The sequence below is a fragment of the Xiphophorus couchianus genome, chromosome 20 (assembly GCF_001444195.1).
Source record: "Xiphophorus couchianus chromosome 20, X_couchianus-1.0, whole genome shotgun sequence".
In the NCBI taxonomy this organism is placed as follows: Eukaryota; Metazoa; Chordata; class Actinopteri; order Cyprinodontiformes; family Poeciliidae; genus Xiphophorus; species Xiphophorus couchianus.
In genome coordinates, this window is record NC_040247.1 from 25309511 (window position 1) to 25328295 (window position 18785).

Below are 18785 nucleotides of genomic sequence, written 5' to 3' on the forward strand. Positions count from 1 at the left end.
CAGACCAGCTGGCGATGGCTGAGACTGGCTGAGGCGGCCTGGGGATGGAGGGGGGGAACGTCGTCACCAGCCTCCTGCTGGAACAGTCCACAGTTTCTGTCTGCAGTAAAAACTCTTAATGGCTGAGGGGATAAATGCTTTAGACATATATGAATGGGAGAAGTTTTAATCACCACGCCTGATCAAAATCACAGAAAGAATGATAATCTGGGTTGGTGTGTTTGCATCACATGTTAAAATGTGTTCCTACTTTTCATAACGCATGCCGCCATAATTGTGCCTGACAGCTGGCGAAATGTTTGACTCCTCAAAACAATCTTCTTTTTATTGCCAAGCAGCTAAACGTTTATTCCTCATGCACATGGGAAGCTGCAAATTTCAGTCAAGCTTGAAGAAGGTATTGATTTTGGGGAAAGAACCATTCTCCTTACATGGTCATGTCAAACTCAGTCCGATGTAGAAAGTGACATTGTTGTTCCAGCATCTTCTGGTTTATGACAAAAAAAAATGTCATAAACTATTTTATGACATTTTTTTGTCATAAAATTAAATTTGATGTCATTTTACTACATAAAAAAAAATATATATATATATATATACAGTACAGACCAAAAGTTTGGACACACCTTTCTAATTCAATGGGTTTTCTTTATTTTCAATGCTATTTATAAGGCAAGAAATCCCACTTATTAACCTGACAGGGCAGGTTGACCTATGAAGTGAAAACCATTTCAGGTGACGACCTCTTGAAGCTCATCAAGAAAATGCAGAGTGTGTGCAAAGCAGTAATCACAGCAAAGGTTGTTACTTTGAAGAAACTAGAATATAAGGGGTATTTTCAGTTGTTTTACACTTTTTTGTTTAGTGCATATTTCCACATGTGTTATTCACAGTTTTGATGCCTTCAGTGTGAATCTACAATGTCAATAGTCATGAAAATAAAGGAAACTCATTGAATTAAAAGGTGTGTCCAAACTTTTGGTCTGTACTACAGTATATATACACAGTACAGACGAAATAAGATAGAATACAGGTAAAACTTTGCACTAAAAGTGCCATTATTTACCAAATGACACTTCCTGACCACAGTTGTAAACATTCATAAAGACTCTTTCATGTTCATGAGAGATGTTATGTCAGATTTATAAAATAAATATGACGTGTCAGTCTTATGCTCACCCCTTCAAATGAAGTGCTAGCGCCGTTCTTAGGAGGATTGGACTGAGAAGCAGTTCCTATAATAAGCTCAGCAGATGCACGGTTCCACCAGATGTTTGCTAATTGCTGCTGCTAGTCTGAAGGAGCATGAAAGAATCAGAGCATCGCTCGAGGTATTTCTTTGATGAGGGCGTAGCATAATAACATCATGTCATTATGTCGCATAATCACACCAACCTGTTTAAAGATCAGATCAACAAAATGCCCAAAATGAAAATGATATTCATAGACGATGAGAGTGTTTGATCCTTTGTGAATACAAGTAGATGCTGGAGGTATTTTATTTATTTCTTAAATCTCTAAGTATGTGAGACACGAATGAATCCGACATCATAGACTCGCTCTGGTTTCTGTAAGATCTGCATAAAGTTTGATTGCTGCATTCAAATTTACTGAATCAATTTGTTCTCTTACCACCTTAACAAACAACAGAAGACATGCTGCTACCACAAAGGTTTTAATTCCCCTCCAACAAATCGTGGACAACACGGGAAAAAACAAAACAAACAAACAAGGGAGAGGTATTCATCCATGCCAAATAACAATATTAATCAATATCATTACTTTAACATTAATAATATGGAATGTTCTAGTCTCCATACATACTCTTTTTTTTTTCTTGTTGTCCTTTATAGTTTATTTTACGAAACGAATGAAATAAATAAATATCTCTCTATCAACTCTGAGATTTGTTTCGCTTTAGGAGACGACGACGGCAGGATGAGCCGCTGCTCTCCTCACACTCTGTCCTCTACTTCTTCCCTGTTTCGAACACACGCTCCCCTTTTAGAGCATGTGTGCGTGCGTGCGTGTGCAAAATGACACTTTCTTTGGAAATCTGAGATGAGAACACCTGCTGATCTTAGACGTTTTGATGGCTTTGTATCCACGGCCGTCCTCTTCTTCTTATTGGTTGCCTGGGTTAAAACGGGACGTTCACAAAGACGGTTCTTTGCTGTTACTCTTGGTTGGCCGTCAGTCCCAACGGTAACACCAAAAAAAAAAAAAAAAAGCATCAATGGTGAAAACAGGAGGAGGTAAAGAAACGGCTACGGCGCTACAGCAGTTCTCTCCAGGGACAGAGGGTCTGAGTCCGCGGCTTGGAGCCTGAATGTGTTTTTTTGTCTCACTGCTCAGTCTGTGCAGTGGTTCTCCAGCTCAGAGATGATGGTGATCAGGTTCTGGATGCCGAAAATGTAGCCGCTGTCCTTGCCCTCGTGGACCACGCTGTCCTCGCAGTAATGTCTGCAGGTGGTGTGAGCAAAGTCAATCATCCTCACATCCACCGCAGGGCTGCGGAGGTCCGAGCGGGACTGGCTGATGCTGGAGCTCCCACCGCCGCCGCCGCCGCTGCTACTGCTGTCGCTAGATGGCGCCGGGGTGTGAGGAAAGCCGGACGCGCCCTCCGTTTCGCTCTCCTCCTCGTCCTCGTCCATTTTAGGCTCAGCTTCCACTTCTTCCTCGTCGTCCTCCTCCTCGCCGTCAGAGAGCCCGTCTTCGGTGCTGGAGAAGTGTCGTCTGCGCTGCGCCCCGTCGTAGATGATGAGCAGGGAGCTGGAGTAGAAGCGGTACGACTCGCAGGACTCCAGGGCGGCCTGCACCTCCCTGAGCCGGCTCAGCACCGGCGAGAGCAGCTCCCGCCTCAGACGCCGGCCGCTGTGGAAGAACTTGAACAGAGCCTCTTTGAATTCTGCCACGGTCAGTTTGTGGCCGTGGGACTTGCTCATGAACATGAGCTGGCCAGAGTCAGAGTGGTACACCTGCAGAGACCGAAAGATTTTAAAATAAGAAAATTAGAACTTTATGGTTTTTTCTGTGAATATGCTTTGCAAAAATATTTTGTTTTCATATTTTGACAGTATTGTTTTTTTTGTTTTATAGCATAATCAAACAACTATGTTACCTTCAGTTGTTATAAAAAGTGATATATGTATATGTATACATCAAATAGGACTTAAAAGAAGTTTCGCTTCCTGATTTATCGCCTTAAAACTGGGCCTCTGTCTCTTTAAAATCTCCTGCTCTTTCTGAAACTCCGCCTTCAAGAAGCGCAGAGGAGGAGCTGCGCCTTGAAGGCGGGGCTCGGTCCAACGAGGCGTTTTTCACAGCTGAATGGTTGCCATGGGAGATTAAAGGATTTCTCAAACATGCATGAAAGAACGAAGGCAACACTTCAGATATGTTTTGATGAGAGAATAACATTATGAAAAAGTTGATTTTCCATAATACTGTCTCGTTAAAAAAATAAAATTAAAACAGAAATAATTAGTTAGATATTGGTGTTCAGAGGATGCCTAATGTAGACCAACTATCTGTTTCTTACAGTTTTAAGGTAAGATAAGCTCAGTGCTGGTGGCAGACAGGGCCGGACTTAGAAGAATAAGGGCCCCTGGGCTAGAGCAAATTTTTGGTGTCTTATCCTAGAAAATAATATTTTTTGATCGTTTAAATTACAGAACATTTGAAGAGTCCGAATTGGTTTAATCCCTCTTCCCCCTTTTTTTTGGTTTTTGCTGGATCAAAAAATATAATAATTTTCAAGTATTTGAGTGTAGTTTAAATAATATAAATAAAAACACAACAATATTTTGATAAAAACCCCACATGCTAAGTGAGTCCTCCCTCTGTAAGCCCTTTCTGAAGTCTGGCCCTCGTGGCAGGCACAAAAAAATAAATAAATAAAAAAGAATCAATGAAGTAGTGATGTCATTTTTTAACAGCAAAAAAACAAAACAAGTATGACTCTTCACACCTGCATGCCACTGAGGCGGACCCCTAAGGCAGCTGATGTGCTCTGCTGGCACCTGCGGATGCGTATGGCCTTCTTCTCCTCAGAGATGTCATCTCCGTGCTGCCGCGTTCCCATCTTCAGGTCCAACACGCACGGTATCGTGTGCCGCCAGGTCAGGTTCTCCAGCAAGATGAACTCTGAGACACCGGGTTAAGGAGGATGTAGAGGTGGAACGTAACGCCTGAATAAAAAGAAACTTGCGCCCTCGCTATACGGCTAGTTGATAAAAAAACTAAAGGTTTCCGATTCATCGCATTATTACAACCAGAACATCGGATCAAGATATTATCAAGTAACTGATGTAACACATCCTTTCTGCTAGGAAACTGGTAGCAGAGTATTGAATAGGGGGTTCAGGTACAAGCGGAGGCTATGGGTAAACGCAGTGGTGCGCACAGACGCTTTCGGGGGTCGGGTGCTCAAGGAGAAACTGAGGGCACCTTGAGCGGCACATGGAGCCGCCGGCGGGTTTTTGACGGCTCCTCCTGCACGGCTTGCTAAATCTGACTGCCAATTTCCACACACTCACACGAGAAAATAATAAATACCTTTGTCTTTGATGTTATCTTTCTTTAAAACAACCAAAAAAAAAGTCAAAGGTAGACTCCAACCTCCAAGTCGTTAATTTACAGACATGCACTGTATGCTGTAATAATAAAAGAAGATCTCAGATGGTCACTTTGTTTCTCTTCTCCAAAGGAGAAAAGGACAGCGCCACCCGGTGCCTGTCTGCGCATATTCAGATCCGATCTAGAGGCTGGGAAACCTTGCGGCATTGAAGGATACTGTACTGGTTGTGGTGCTTGGCGTTCTCCTTCATGCGTTGCAGATGCTGCTGCTGACACTTGAGGATCAAGGGGTTGTGTTTGAGCTGCGGGGCGGCGTTACTGTGACTGTGCTCCAGGCTGTAGTGGAGCACTTCCGCCTGCTGCGGCTGCTCTATCTCCAGGTAGTCCTGCAGCGAGTGCCACCTAAATGAAACACGGAGTTTTAAGTTAACTGGACGTGGACACACTTCACGGTAACCGTGCGTCGCTTTCAATTTGACGGGCGCCGGCTCCCGCCTCACCTCTTGTCCTGGTCTTTTCGAAAGTGGTGGCCTCGGCCGTCCTTGCTGTAGATTTCGCTTTCCAAAATCTGCGCGGACGTGACCATTTGGCCCCGGTGGAGCATCTTCCTCTTGGGATCACAATCGGTGGAGGGGTCTTTGTTTTCGACGTCAGCCGGCAGGTCGCTGTGCAGGGGGTAGGCGATGAGGCAAAGATTCCCTTCTTCATCCTCCTCGAAGCTGACTGACACGACACCTGAGATGGGGGGAGCAAATTAAAGAAAAAAAGAACATAAACGTTCCACATCTGCTTCAACGAGTCATACATTCAACAAATAATAAAATAGAAAGAAATATATGCTTGGGACAACTTTCTTGTCCGGTCTTTCGTTGGTTGACCGGTTGGAAACTCAACAGCCTGAAACTTTCCCGATCACTAAACACATCTGTGTGAGCTCCGGGTGTCACTGACAGAAACACTTCTCAGTGTGGAGGCTGCTACCGAGTGAAGCAGCGATAGGTGACTCAAAGTCGGCTGTTTTCGTCATCTGCGAGTCTAAAATTAACTCAGAGGACACAGAAATACATACTGAGACGTGTCTCAAATGTTCCTCATCTCCAGAACAGTAACCTCGGGACATTTGTGTATTTTCACAACATCCCAACTTTGCTTATATCACAAACAGCTACAACATTATCTTTTGCGGTGCCTTTCGCCCAGCAGCTTCATGGATTTTTGTATTGCCAACAAACAACGGCTCCCACCCATTCACCCCGACTTGCCTAATTTATTACTAACGGTAATAAACAACAGACGGGGGATAATGGTGTCCAGACGGCTGCCAGCGATGGCACCCTCTTGTGGACAAACTTAGTAATTTCTGGCAGCCTTTTAAAAAACAACAACACTTCTGTAGTTGTAGGAAGTGCCTCACAACAATCTACTGATCCGTCTCTCAGGCAGGACCTGCACCAGCTCGTAAGATGTTTGAATTAAATAATAAAAAAACAAAAATCCAAAGTCATGCAGATCCACAACATAAGTAAAAGGAGTGTTGCGTTTAAACGACAGTCGCCGCCGTGTAGGTTAGAAGAATGCTCTCTACCTCTGTACTGTGGGGTGAACTTCCTCATTGCAGCGGGAAGAGTCTTGTAGAACCGATGCTCCCGGGGAATGAGGGGCTTGCAGATGGTCTGCTCCCCGAAGCGCAGGACGCAGCAATGCCCCCCCACCTGGTGCACAAAGGGCTCAAGCATCACTCCCTTCTCCATGTAGCACGGCTGGTGCTGCTGGTGGTTCTGCTGCTGCTGCTGCTTCTGCTCTGCATCCATGGCCTCCTGGGCCTGAGCCGGACTCATCCTCCTCTGGCACTGGCCACCCTGCCAGTAGCCTCCTCACACACTCATGCTCGAATGTGGAGGGGGGGCAACCCTCTGTCTGTTAGGGACGCTCACGGGCTGAAGATCTCCTGATCGGAAGTCCTTGTGTGTCGCATTGAGGTTGCGGATTGTTGCAAAAAATACTGCCCCGGTGTCCTCAGAGGTTTGACGTTGTGATGATCTGCTCGGCTCTCGGGGGACTCTGCTGGTTCAAAACAAAGAAAAGAGGAAATGGAGAGGAAACGGCGCAGAGAAATCAGTCGATTTTTATTCCTCTCAACTTTCTCCCAGGCAGCCCTTGACGCAGGGAAGAACGAGAAGAGCGCTTTTCAGAGTGTCATGCCACAGACACTTTGCTGCTGCAGCAGACGGGACCAGCAGAGAGGTATCCTGCTCGGCTGCAGACTAAATGCTTCTGAGAGCCTCTTCACCACTGGTAAAAACCCTCACAAGCCTGACGCTTGGCCCGCCCCGACTCCAGGAGTCCACCAATCAGGAGCCTCCAAAGCAGGTTGTTGGGTGGTAACCCTTCGAGGCGAAGAGGCAAAGCAAACAAAGGCAGTGGGGGAAGGGAGAGAGAAATAAAATCCAGAAGGGAAGCCGAGGCTGGACTCACTTGTTTCCGTGTTTTTGTGATGGCAGGGTTTTTAAAGTCTGACAGCATTGTTTCTGGGCAACATTGTTTCCCCAGAAAGACGGGTACAAGAAGACCAAGACAAGGAGCATGCCCAGTAAATCAAAAAGATCTTCCAGATCAGATCATATTTTTAATACTTAAATCGGGTCCTTACATAGTTTAAAAACATAGAAACACACTTCTAGAGACTATAAAATTTGGGAAGCAACTAAAAGCTGCACCAACTGAGTCCATGTTTGTGGCATTAACTGTGCTTTATTAGTAAATTTGACTTGAATATGAAATTTGCTCGTGACCTTTAAAATTTAAATCATTTTAAATTTGACTGGCCCTGACCAGTGACCAGACAGTTGGAAACACAAAAAGCAACAACACTCTTCGAGGCTGATGTTGTTACTGTGAAAAGAAGACTCAAAACTAGAACATTTTATGAAGCCATCATCCGGAAATGGTAAAGCGTACGGCACAACTGTAAACCTACCAAGACGAGGCTGAACAGATCCGAGATCCACAGCTCAGGTGAGGGCTGAGCTGTGGATCCACAAACTCACAGGCCCACTAATGTGGTGTTTATGGAAGAGTGGCGGGAAGAAAGCCATGGTTGAAAGAAAACCATAAGAAGTCCCATTTGCAGTTTGCCAGAAGCCACGTTGGACACAGCAAACGTGCGAAAGAAAGCACTTTGATCAGACCAGACCAAACTTGAACTTTTTGACCAAAATGCAAAGCACCACGTGAGAACTAACACTGCTCACCACTCTGAGCACAGAGTGCACGCTGTCCAACATCAGAGCGCACCGAAGCGTTTAGCAATTTCGAAAAGATTTTACGAAAGCTGACGAACAGAGTGACATCAGGCCAATAGAGCAATATATTTGCAGGCGTGAAAAAAAAACAACCCACTGGTTGGACAATGGGTCTAACCGACATTGGGTGAGACATTGAGTCTAAAACCAATGTTGGTTAGACTCTAAAATCGAATGTTTTCATCAAACCTTGGGGCAAACTAAGAGGTAAGGTGTGGAAAGACCCTAAAAGGTATCAACATACCGTCTGAACAGAGCACAGATGTGTCTGTAAACTGAATGTTGAATAATACTTGTAACTGAAGCTGTGGTGACACAGTAAATAATCAAACATAGTGGATGCAGAACATCCATGTATGTGGTTTTTGACTGATTCTGTCGCCATGGTTACTCCGAATGGCACTAAAAATATAGCTCCCTACTTGAGATCGAGTGGCAGGTTTCGATGTGTATAACGTGAGGGTCATTGGTACAGTTTGGGCTGCATTAAAGCTACAGTACAGTTATAGCTACAGTTTGCTATATAAAAAAATCTTATTTTTAAATTTTTGTTCAAACTGTCGCTATGTTGTGACAGCATGGTATGAGTCAGATAATCTGTGTAAAACTCTAACTGCTCCCACTCCCAGCGATCTGCAAAAATGCACCGCTGCTGGTCAAAAACAACCAACCAAAGCCGGGAGGAAGGCCTTAGCGCTGTCAATCATCCTCAAGTACACGCTTCTCAATGTACTGCAGGCCAAGGCACAAATCTCTTATCGGTTCGTCTCTAATAGCAACGAGAAGAAATTAAAATGTTGTCAATTTTAACCTGAAGTTTGCTTTTTATGCTTTTCTAAACGTGTGTTACTCCCATTCCTGGTGGTCATTTTAAAACCTTCCTCCAAAGCTGGAACTGGAGGGCGCTGCCTTAAGCAGGAGATGTGGTGAGCTGTGGTGACATTCAAGGTGGCTTAGGGCTCGTGTCCTGACCGGAGTAGAAACTGTAATCCTCATCTTCAACCCTCCTAGAACTTATTGGCACAGATTATCTCAGCAGGCAAAAATAACGGCAGATCAAGTCGGTCAGTTATTGTTTGTCTCTATTCAAGTCACTGCTAACAAGCTTACTTGTTAGCAGTGGACCAACAACAAAACAACAACAACAACAAAAAGAAAATCTACATGAACAAATAAAATACTGGACGGTACAATTTTATTTCCTAAATATATAGATCAAACTCAAATTCAAAAGTACTCTATGAATCCCAAAGGGGAATTAAATGTTGGTATAACTCATTAATTTAGATTATTCAGAGAGTTATTGAAAATTATGATAGCTGTTGGCAGGAAAGATTTTCTGCAGCGAAGCATACACCATGTTCCAAATTATTAAGTGATATTTTCTCAGATTTTCTTAAATGCAAATGATGGTCAGTATAATTTTCAAGTCATTAACTATTACAGTACAAATCAAATTTTACTGAACAAAGCTCCCCAGGACAACAGTATTTTTTCAAAAGTGAAAAACTCAAAATGCACTGTTCTAAATTATTATGCACAGCAGATTTTCTAAACATTTTATGGATTATAAAGAACTGCAAACATTCATTCTTTGAATCTGCAGCATTAAGTGGTCACATGTACTAAAATCAAAGCTATTTCAATCAAACAGAGTTACATGTTAACATTGAACCCCTTCTTTGATATCACAGCACAATTCTTACATCCATTGAACTTGTGAGTTTGTGGAAAGTTTCTGCTTGAATTTCTTTGCAGGATGTCAGAAAACCTTCCCAGAGCTGCTGGTTTGATATGAACTGCATTCCACCCTCAGATCTTCTGCTTGAGGAAACTCCAAAGGTTCTCAATAGGTCAGAGGTCAGAGGAGGATGGTGACCACACCATGACTTTCTCCCCTTTCATGCCCATAGCAGCCAATGACACAGTGGTATTCCTTGCAGCATTCATTGTCATGCATGAAGATGATTTTACTACTGAAGGTCTGGCTCTTCTTTTAGAACCATAAAATAATGTGATCAGTCAGAAAGTCCATATACTTTGCTGAGGTCATTTTCACACCTTCATGGACTCTGAAGGTTCTGACCAATGATTCTCTCCTCATGATTTCAGCCCACAGCATGACTCCACCACCTCCTTGCTGATGTCACAGCCGTGTTGGGACGTGGTGGCCATCCACCACCAATCCACTACTGCGTCCATCTGGACCATCCAGGGTTGCACAGCAATCATCAGTGAACAATTAACCTTCATGTACGGCTGGGCCCACTGCCACCGTTTCTGCTTGTGAGCTCTTGTCAATGGTGGCCCAATAGTAGCTTCATGCACCTCAAGCCTCTGGAGGATCCTCCACCTTGAGGTTCCAGAGGCTCCAGCAGCTTCAAATAACTGTTTGCTGCTTTGTAAGGGCATTTTAACAGCTGCTCTCTTAATTCAATGAATTTGTCTAACAGGAACCTTCCTCATTAAGCCTTTATCTGTACAAACCCATCTTTGTTCTGAATCAGCCTCAAATCTCTTCACAGTACGACGATAACACTTCAATTTTCGTTAAATATTTAATGTTTTCATATCTTGTCATACAGCACTACACTATCTGATGATTTTCTTCAGCAGAAATCCTTTCTCTTTCCCATGTTGCATAAAACCTGTGGCCTGCTTAATAATGTGGAACATCCTTCTTCAGTAGATTTTCTTTAATTGAGCTCACCAGAAAAACTAATCAACCCAGCTCTCTGAAATTAATTATAGTGATTCCATGACCCCTGACACACAATACGATCTATAAATTTAATAGCACAACAAAAAATTTAATCTTTATGAGAATTTAATCCAATTTGCATAATAATTTGGAACACGGTGCAATATAAACAGATACAAGCATGTCATTCAAAATACTTCTGAATGACTTTAGCATCTTAAATTAGTGATTCGCTAGCGTCACAAACAAGGGTGTATATTCTAAAGATCTCAGGTTCTACTTCATTTATGAGATTTCCAAAACCATTTCTATACACAGCATGTTTTGTTTGATACAGGTTTTTCCAAATTCCTTTAAAGCTTGTGAGGGAGCTACTTATTTTTAATAGGCACATCAGTGAGCATAACCAGCTTGTCTGGAATCCAGTCCAACAGGAAAAGAAACTTAAGTGAAAATAAATCTTATCCTGGGAGCAAGTGCTTTGTGTCAGATCTGTGTACAAAAGTCCAAGTGATGAGTCAAAACACAGGAAATGTCCTGCAAAGATGACTTAGTGAACTCATTATTAAATTTTAACTATTAAAATTAGTTAATCAAACCAGTTAAGTTGAGTATCAGCAGTAGAGAATAAGTTAGGTTAACTTTGTTGAAGATAATTTACAACGTTAAAAAATATATATTTTTCCAGCTTTATTGTACAGGGTACTTTTTAAAGTGTTGCAAAAACCCAATGCAGTGCAAGTTATTTCTGCTCAAGTCAATCAAACTTTCTACTTTGAGAACATCCTCAGAAAAATCAGTTCCGTAACCTTGTAGGAAATGGGACACTTCCTGAAGCTTTTGCGAGTACGTGGCAGCCGCATAAAAAAAATTAAAAAAGACAACGCTGACACATGTAGGTGGAAGGAGGCTGGAATGCAGCCATCACACCACAAAACATCCAAGCAGCTAGACAACATTTCTCAATTAGACCACACCCTGGCAAAACAAACAGGCCAGATTTGAATCTGTCCAACAGTGAACGCACACAGAGTGCGGTTTTGAAAACGAAACATGCTGGAGGTTCATGCAACCGTAGCAGAAGAAGGTAACGACTCATTCGAGGTCAAAGAGAAAGGTGTCTTGACATTCCCTTACCAATCAACAGGTTAAGAGAAACCAATGTCGACGCTTTAATCAGCAAGCAAATATCACTTGCAACAGAACGTGAAGGGAGAAAAACAACTCTCTGACCCGAGTTTGTCACTGACGCCGTTGAGAAGGTGGATAATAATCGAGACTGGAGCAGCTGCTTGGCTTCCATAAAGCAAAAATCAGCTGAAAATCTATGGCTGCTTGGCAAAATACGATTCTGGGACAACTTTATGTATCGTTCCTGTTCAATTGTTGGCAAAATAACTCACTGAGGTCATTTAGTTTATAATTCCCGTGTGTGTAAGAGGACTTCAAAGCAGTCACATAAAAAAAACACACACACGTGGCATTCATCTGATGTTATTCACATTTATTTATGGTTTTGTAAAAATGTGCAAAAAGTGTTACTTTGTTTCAAATAATAAAATATTATAATAATATAATATTATGGCTCTGTTAGACACTGGCAACCTGTTCAGGGTGAAGGGCTAAGCGACAGGAAAGAGCAACAATATGGCTCTGGTTTACGTCAGTAAAAACTGAAGAAAGACAGATATGCAAAGTGTCGCATATTGTAACAGGAAGAAATGGAAACATAGTCATTAATAACTATTACATTCACTAATGTGCAACGAGTCCAATAGCTGCAATTGCAGCTGCAGGTCGATGGAGAATATTTGCAAACAGCAATTTCTGAGTCTTCCCACAGATGTACAGACTTTCAGCCATTTCAACACCTGGAATACTTCCATCTATAGAGAAAAAAATATATAAAAAAGTTTATCTCACGGTGTTGTGGACAATGTTACACCGAGCTTCCCAGGTAGATGCAGCCAAAGCTGCTCAACAATCTGCAAGCATCTCTACCAATTTCTATTTCTGCAACATCCTATCAAAAGCAATTAATCAGCAAAAACGAATGACCTTTACCTGAGTCTCTGATCAGAGAGTAGAACAACAGGCCAGTGGGGAGGAAGGAACCGTGAAGTTGGCCTTTCGTCCTTGTGAGGCCAGTGACTTTAGATGTGCAGAAAGCTAATATAGAAGTGGTGAGTGATTATAGACATAAAACAGGTGAAAGACAAGGAGGGACTGGCAGAGAGTATGAAGTGCAAATTAATCTAAAGTATGATAAGCCCTACTGCTATAATGGTTTGTCCTACAAACTAACTTTAACCTCTCATGTATGAAGTGCTTGTCCCAAATGCTACTCCAATAAATATGAGCCAAGTCCTGGATGTATGTTTAAACTGGAACCTGAATGAAGGAACGAAGCCAAATGAGGTGACATGAGATTGAATTTTACCTTTGAGGATTTACATTAAGGCCAACAGGGCATAAGTATCTGCATGTACAGGACCCAGAGGAGTCCATGCATAGAAATCACATGCTAATAGAGGAGAAACACGGCGCTTCACGAACCCACTGGGACACGGAGCAACGCGGCGTACCGTCACTGTCCCCGTCCCTGGCATGCCTGCAGTGGAAAAAGGCTGATCTTACCTACGTGCGGGGTCATTTCCAGACCGATCATCTCAAGTCACATCAAGCCTGATAAACCTGCTAACCAAATCCTCATGGCTCACTAAACACCTAATCCTCTCTTCACTAAAAATACCACATGCTGTTGACAATTCAGGCCGAGGAGAGGCTATTTATAAAGAAAGCCTGCAACATGCCAAATGTACCAGACAAATAAACACGGGGATTACATGGGGAAGGAAACAATCCTCTGGCAATGGGGTGCAGACACCGAGGTACTACGGAGGTATCTGGTGGTCATGTGTCGGCAACATGTCTTTGTCGCATATGCAGGTGACATTTTTGGAAAGTGTTACGATGTGGTTTTCTTACGCACTTCAAAAGAAAATAAATAAATTTTTTTGTGCTTGATAATTAAGCAAAAAAGCAAAGTATAAAAGACTAAAAAATAGAGGGAAGATGAGCAGATTGAGATGAGTACAAGCATCTTCACTGAGATGTGCTACTGCTACTCAACATACTCCTTTTCGAGCATGTTAAGATTATTGAGGTACAAAAAATATGTCTTTTGAGTTCCTTGTTCATATGCGTGTGATTTTATACTTCTATCATGTTCGAAATAAATAAATAAATAGATAAAATAAAAAATAAATGTAGTACAAGGATTTCAGAACCTGGTTAAAAACAAAGAGGAGCCTTACTCAATCCAAAGATGAACTTTGGCATGGGACAGAGTAACACAGTCAAATGCATCGTTAGGTAACTCCAGGAAGTTTTAGTTTTTTTACCATCAACACAAGGCCAAAGTTTGTTTTTACCTAAGCTGTTTTCTCTGAAAAAGACACTGAGCGCAACTTTCTTCACATTTTAGCAATTGTAAGATTTGTACTTGGCGAAACACCACAAGACATTTCTCTCGCTGACGCTTGACTCACACGCTTGTTTGGGTTGTATCTACCCAGAATGCCCTGCGCTATAGTCTGCTTCCTGCTCAGGTCCGCTTGGCATCCACATATGTGGTCGAACTTCACCAGAGTCAACTGAACTGAGACTGAGGTTTTTAGACGGACCAGAGTTTACTGTTTTGGACAGCAGAGTTTGAGTCACACCTCCCCATGCGAATCAGACTTTCTAATCAAACAAACTAGATTTTGATTGCAGCAGACCAGATTACAGCTGGTGTGAATGCAAGCTTAACTACAACTGAAATAAAAGGAACATGTTTAATACCGCAACTGGGGATTGATATTGCTATGTTTAATTTTGTTATGTCCATCAGCTCATGCCTATACAGACCTAATATTTAGTTCTATAGAAGCAGATCTAAGTATTAGGGGCAACAATAACATTTTAGATATTTTCGTTCTTGCTAATGAAGGCGACGTTTACAGCTTCATGACTTTCCTTGGGCCCCAAAATGGCTCTTATTGGTATAAAGAAAATTTCTATAAGATGTGGATATGTTCAAAGAGGAGTGTCAATGGAAGACATGGACATAAATGTGCTTTATGTCGCCTCTCTGTTTTTCTCCCAGTATGCAACAGCAGCCAGAACTGATGATTGGACGTCGAGTTGTGGACCGTACAGTCTTTACATCTAAAGATTTACTTTTAAAGCCGTAAAGCCCTCCAACTGTGGAGGAAACCGGGATGGGGATGTCATGTGTCCAGGATTTATCCTTTGGCACTTTTTTTTTTTTTTTTGCAGTCACGCACACACTCACTCAGAAAAGAACACAGCATCGTTAATCAGAGCCTATGTTGGCTGCAGACCAGAGACGATGCAGTTTATCAGCTTTGGTTTGGCACAGAATTGCTTTTGGGAAAAGCTTGAAAGCAAATGTTGAATATGAAAAAAACTAAAAAGCCAAAAAGTCCAGCAATGTTAGCTCTGCTACGAGAACCTGAACCCTGCTTCGCTGGGTTGTTTTTATGTTTCGAGACTCATACATGTCTTGACCGGACTGATTTTATGTTTGTCTTGGCTGGGCCTCTAAGCTGCAGCTGGACAAGGTCAGAAGGGACTCACTAACCCACACTTTTTGGTTTCCTGGAACTTCAGCACAGTTTGAATAGGACGGCCTCTTCTTAATCCCTAAAATCACTTCAGTGTCATGGTGAAATGCTGATCATCTGGTCGGTGAAAGACAAAATTCTGAAAAGGAAAGGAAAGCATTATATTAATCAACAGTTTGACACAAGAACTGATTATGAGGTAAAAAAATAAAAAATAAAATAAAATGTGTTGTTCCTATTTTATAGCAGTCATAAAACAACAGGTTAACAAAATGAACATGTAAGTTGTTTTAAATCAATGCCCTTTGATTGACTGGTTAGTGTGAATAAAGCAAGGCTCTCATTGGTCAAAACGCATGTCCTTTTGAGCCTCAGACAGAGAAATTGGTGACATACTGTAAAGAAATGATACCTGTCGACACATGTGAAGCAGAAATATCAGACTGGTGCCTGAACCAATTTCTAACTGTACGGTGTTAAGCACACGTTGTAGTATTTCTAAAGATAGGGCACTTAACACAGCTGTAAGCCAACAGCACTCAATAGTCTCTTGCTATCTTTTAGCTTTACATGTGGTGGATGGGGCAGCGTTTGCTTTTTAAAGCCAACCTTGAGGATGAAGTATGCAAAAACTGGCAGAGACCGTTTGTGACACAGAAACCAAGGGCCAGGCATTTATGTACTTAAGTTTCAGATTGAAACATTAAGGGAGATAAGTAAACACTAGAATGAAGAATAAAAGAAACCATCACATTGTTGTTCTCGTTGATGTTCCATGAACTCTGCAGTGACCCAGTAACAGAAAGTGTCCCTCCTTCCAGTTTATATATTGCTTGCATTACCTTGCCTAAATCAACAAGTACAGGCCGCGGCTGGAGGTAATGCTAGCGGTTGTACAAAGTATTGTAAGTAGAGCTGTATAAAAAAATCACAGCAGACTGTTAAGATTTCTATTTGTAAAAAAAAAAAAAAAAAAAGAAGTGTATCCTTTTCCTTCCACTTCTTCAGCGTGCACTAAGATACTTTGTGTTGCCTCGAACCCTGAAACAATACATTGAAGCTCTAGTAAAGGCTTTACCAAGAAATAAAATACATTTTTGGTCAAACTTCAAGACTAAAGCTCAATTTTATGCAATATGTTGAGCAATATTTTTGGTAAAACTGACCAGGTCAGCATTCTCAGTTACATACAAAAGTAGAAAGGCATCTTTACTCCAACTTTAGTCTAAGACTGGAATATTCTCTTAAGGGAAACTAGGAGTACATAAAGATGTGAGTGTAAGGAAAAAAACAATCAGGCTGCCAAAGCGCGTGCTTTTCCAGTGACAGTTGTACTGCAGAGTTTCATAAATAGGAGTTCTAATACTATAGAGCTATTTTGGACATGAGCACGCTTCTTTTTGTCAGAATAATATTGATGTGTCCTGAGTGTGTCACCTCCCGTCATGCAGAATGGCACGTGAGAGGGGCTACATGTCCTTTAGCAGGTTGGTATGTCTCTCCCACCAAATATAAACACACACACACACACACACACACACACACACACACACCCTCCCACACTTTATCTCATACTTTAAAAAGCTTGGGACTCATAAACACAACAGCGTCCCATTAGTAGAACTCCACATCAAAGCCTTTAAGCAAACAATAAAACAGCAGTGTGCGGCCAAACATGAATTAGATGCTCCTTTCGCTGACCCAAAAAGGCCAACGCAGGGGGGACAACTCAATGTCAAACCGTGTTCATGTCTTTATAAGGAAGCGATGGAGACCAACTCGCTCCTTTAAACAATTAAGTTTGAAAAGATATGAAGAAAAAGAAAAAGAATAATAAAGTAGATAACGCCAAAAGAACAATAAGAAGTGAAGGAAGTCGGTGGTTGGAAAACACATGCCACCTGTTCCAGGTCAGACCGGGAGCTGGGTAAATCCGTGGCTTGAAATTTCATATCATTAAATTTAAAGTAACATGATCAATGCGGCAAAAAAATGGCTTCACCCAGGACACCCAATACCGTAAACCAACACAGCGTGCAGAAAGTCCCGTCTTAACCCTGGGTGACCGATGCCCCGATGAATATTAATCACTGGAAAATAGCCCCACACGTGCAAAAAAAAAAAAAGGTAATACAGTAAGTCAAGGCCTCGATGTGGAGTACAGTTACAGATAATTGAAGACCTAGTTCTAACTTTCCTCAAGTTCATGGGGCCACTCTTTATAGGCAAAGCTACAAGAAAGCACATAAATAAAGAAAGAAAAACTCTGAGACCAAATAACTAAAGTGATAACCAATAGCATGCGGACCGGGTTTTTTTCTGCTTAAAACACAGGATGCAGTGAAAGTTATATGATCTGTAGTACAGGATATAGAGAAACAAGAAACAACCTTTCTTTTCACAGCAACTTAACATTTTTGATAGCAAACTGATTTCTGATTTGTCATATTTAGTTATTAGTAATTACGTAGTGCATCTGATAAGAGTGTGCATTTTCCTTAAAGGGGCAGTATTATGTAAAATCTACTTGTTTTGAGCTTTACATCATAATGTAACCATTGATCTGTGCCAAGAGCCTGGAGCGACCTAGCACCGCATTCGAGACGCAGGCTGTCCTCAGAGCTGCTGTTTTCCAGGCCTCTGCCTCACAGAGCAGCCTTCCCTTCAGACTAGCCAGCAGCAATTAGCAAACACCTGGTGAAAACGTCGTTAAAAGGTTAATAGAGGAGCAATGTTGGGACGACTCCCTGATGGAGGAGTTTCAGAAAGAGCAGGAGCTTCTTAAAGAGACAGAGGCCCAATTTCAAGGCCTTAAATTACAAAGTCAAATTTCTTTTAAGTCATATTTGGTATATACAGCATTATAACAACTGAAGTTAACATGGTTACTTGATTGTGCTACAAAATACGTGGGAAATACTGCCCCTGTGCTTGTTTTGCCTGCATTCCTCCACAAAATGCGGAAACGCTTCACCAATATGAAGGTTTTTGCAAGTCACTGTTTGGCACCAGAGTGTTACTTCTTATCTAAGTCCGACTAACCGAGAACGATACTCCACAGTGACTCTGCAGACCACTGGACACAAACCATCCCGAGAGTGTAGCAACACTCGTTGTGTCACTGCGGCAACAAAGAAGCGTTAAACACACAACAACTTCCTCATGTTGTTTTGTAGACCATTTAAAAATCTACCCGTAATTTGCAGAACCGTAGACAAGAACAACAAATCTTGCCCCACAGGTTTATTGTTAGCGTGTGTGAATGTTAAAATGAATGCTGATCCACATTTCTGTTGCACTCAGTTTATATCTGTTGGTGACTAAATATACCTTGAAGGAGCAGAACTCGCTTTATTGGCAGTTGTGTAAACTGAAAAGAACCGTTTAGAAATATCTCGAAGCAACTTACAGACAAGCCTGATATAAAAGGAATAAATAAAAGGAACATGATCAGCATCAAATACTTCCACTTCTGCTGGATTCTGTATTTACCAGCTCATTTTCCTCTGAAGCTTCCCGGGCTGCATGTGTGCAAAGCCAGAATTTGCACACATTACCAGAATTGGTGTAGAT

The 18785-nt window shown here is 41.9% G+C and overlaps 1 protein-coding gene across 1 annotated transcript; it reads right to left on the reverse strand.

The window, feature by feature from the left end:
* Window positions 1–1659: 1659 nt before the first annotated feature.
* On the reverse strand, window positions 1660–6862 carry LOC114135727 (inositol hexakisphosphate kinase 2-like). The gene is made up of 5 exons (XM_028003266.1): window positions 6164–6862; window positions 5079–5313; window positions 4796–4980; window positions 3971–4146; window positions 1660–2978 (listed from the first exon to the last, which is right to left on the reverse strand). Exons 1-5 carry the CDS (start codon window positions 6414–6416, stop codon window positions 2352–2354), a joined length of 1476 nt encoding a protein of 491 aa, XP_027859067.1. The 5' UTR covers window positions 6417–6862; the 3' UTR covers window positions 1660–2351.
* Between the last annotated feature and the right edge of the window lie 11923 nt (window positions 6863–18785).

What these genes read in the sequence shown, in the direction of transcription:
- LOC114135727 (XM_028003266.1), bottom strand. Translation starts at nt 6,416, where the DNA reads ATGAGTCCGGCTCAGGCCCAGGAGGCCATGGATGCAGAGCAGAAGCAG. An exon ending in CGAAAAGACCAGGACAAGAG is followed by an intron (nt 4,981 to 5,078) that starts GTGAGGCGGGAG and finishes TGTTTCATTTAG; the next exon opens with GTGGCACTCGCTGCAGGACT. An exon ending in CAAGCACCACAACCAGTACA is followed by an intron (nt 4,147 to 4,795) that starts GTATCCTTCAAT and finishes CCGGTGTCTCAG; the next exon opens with AGTTCATCTTGCTGGAGAAC.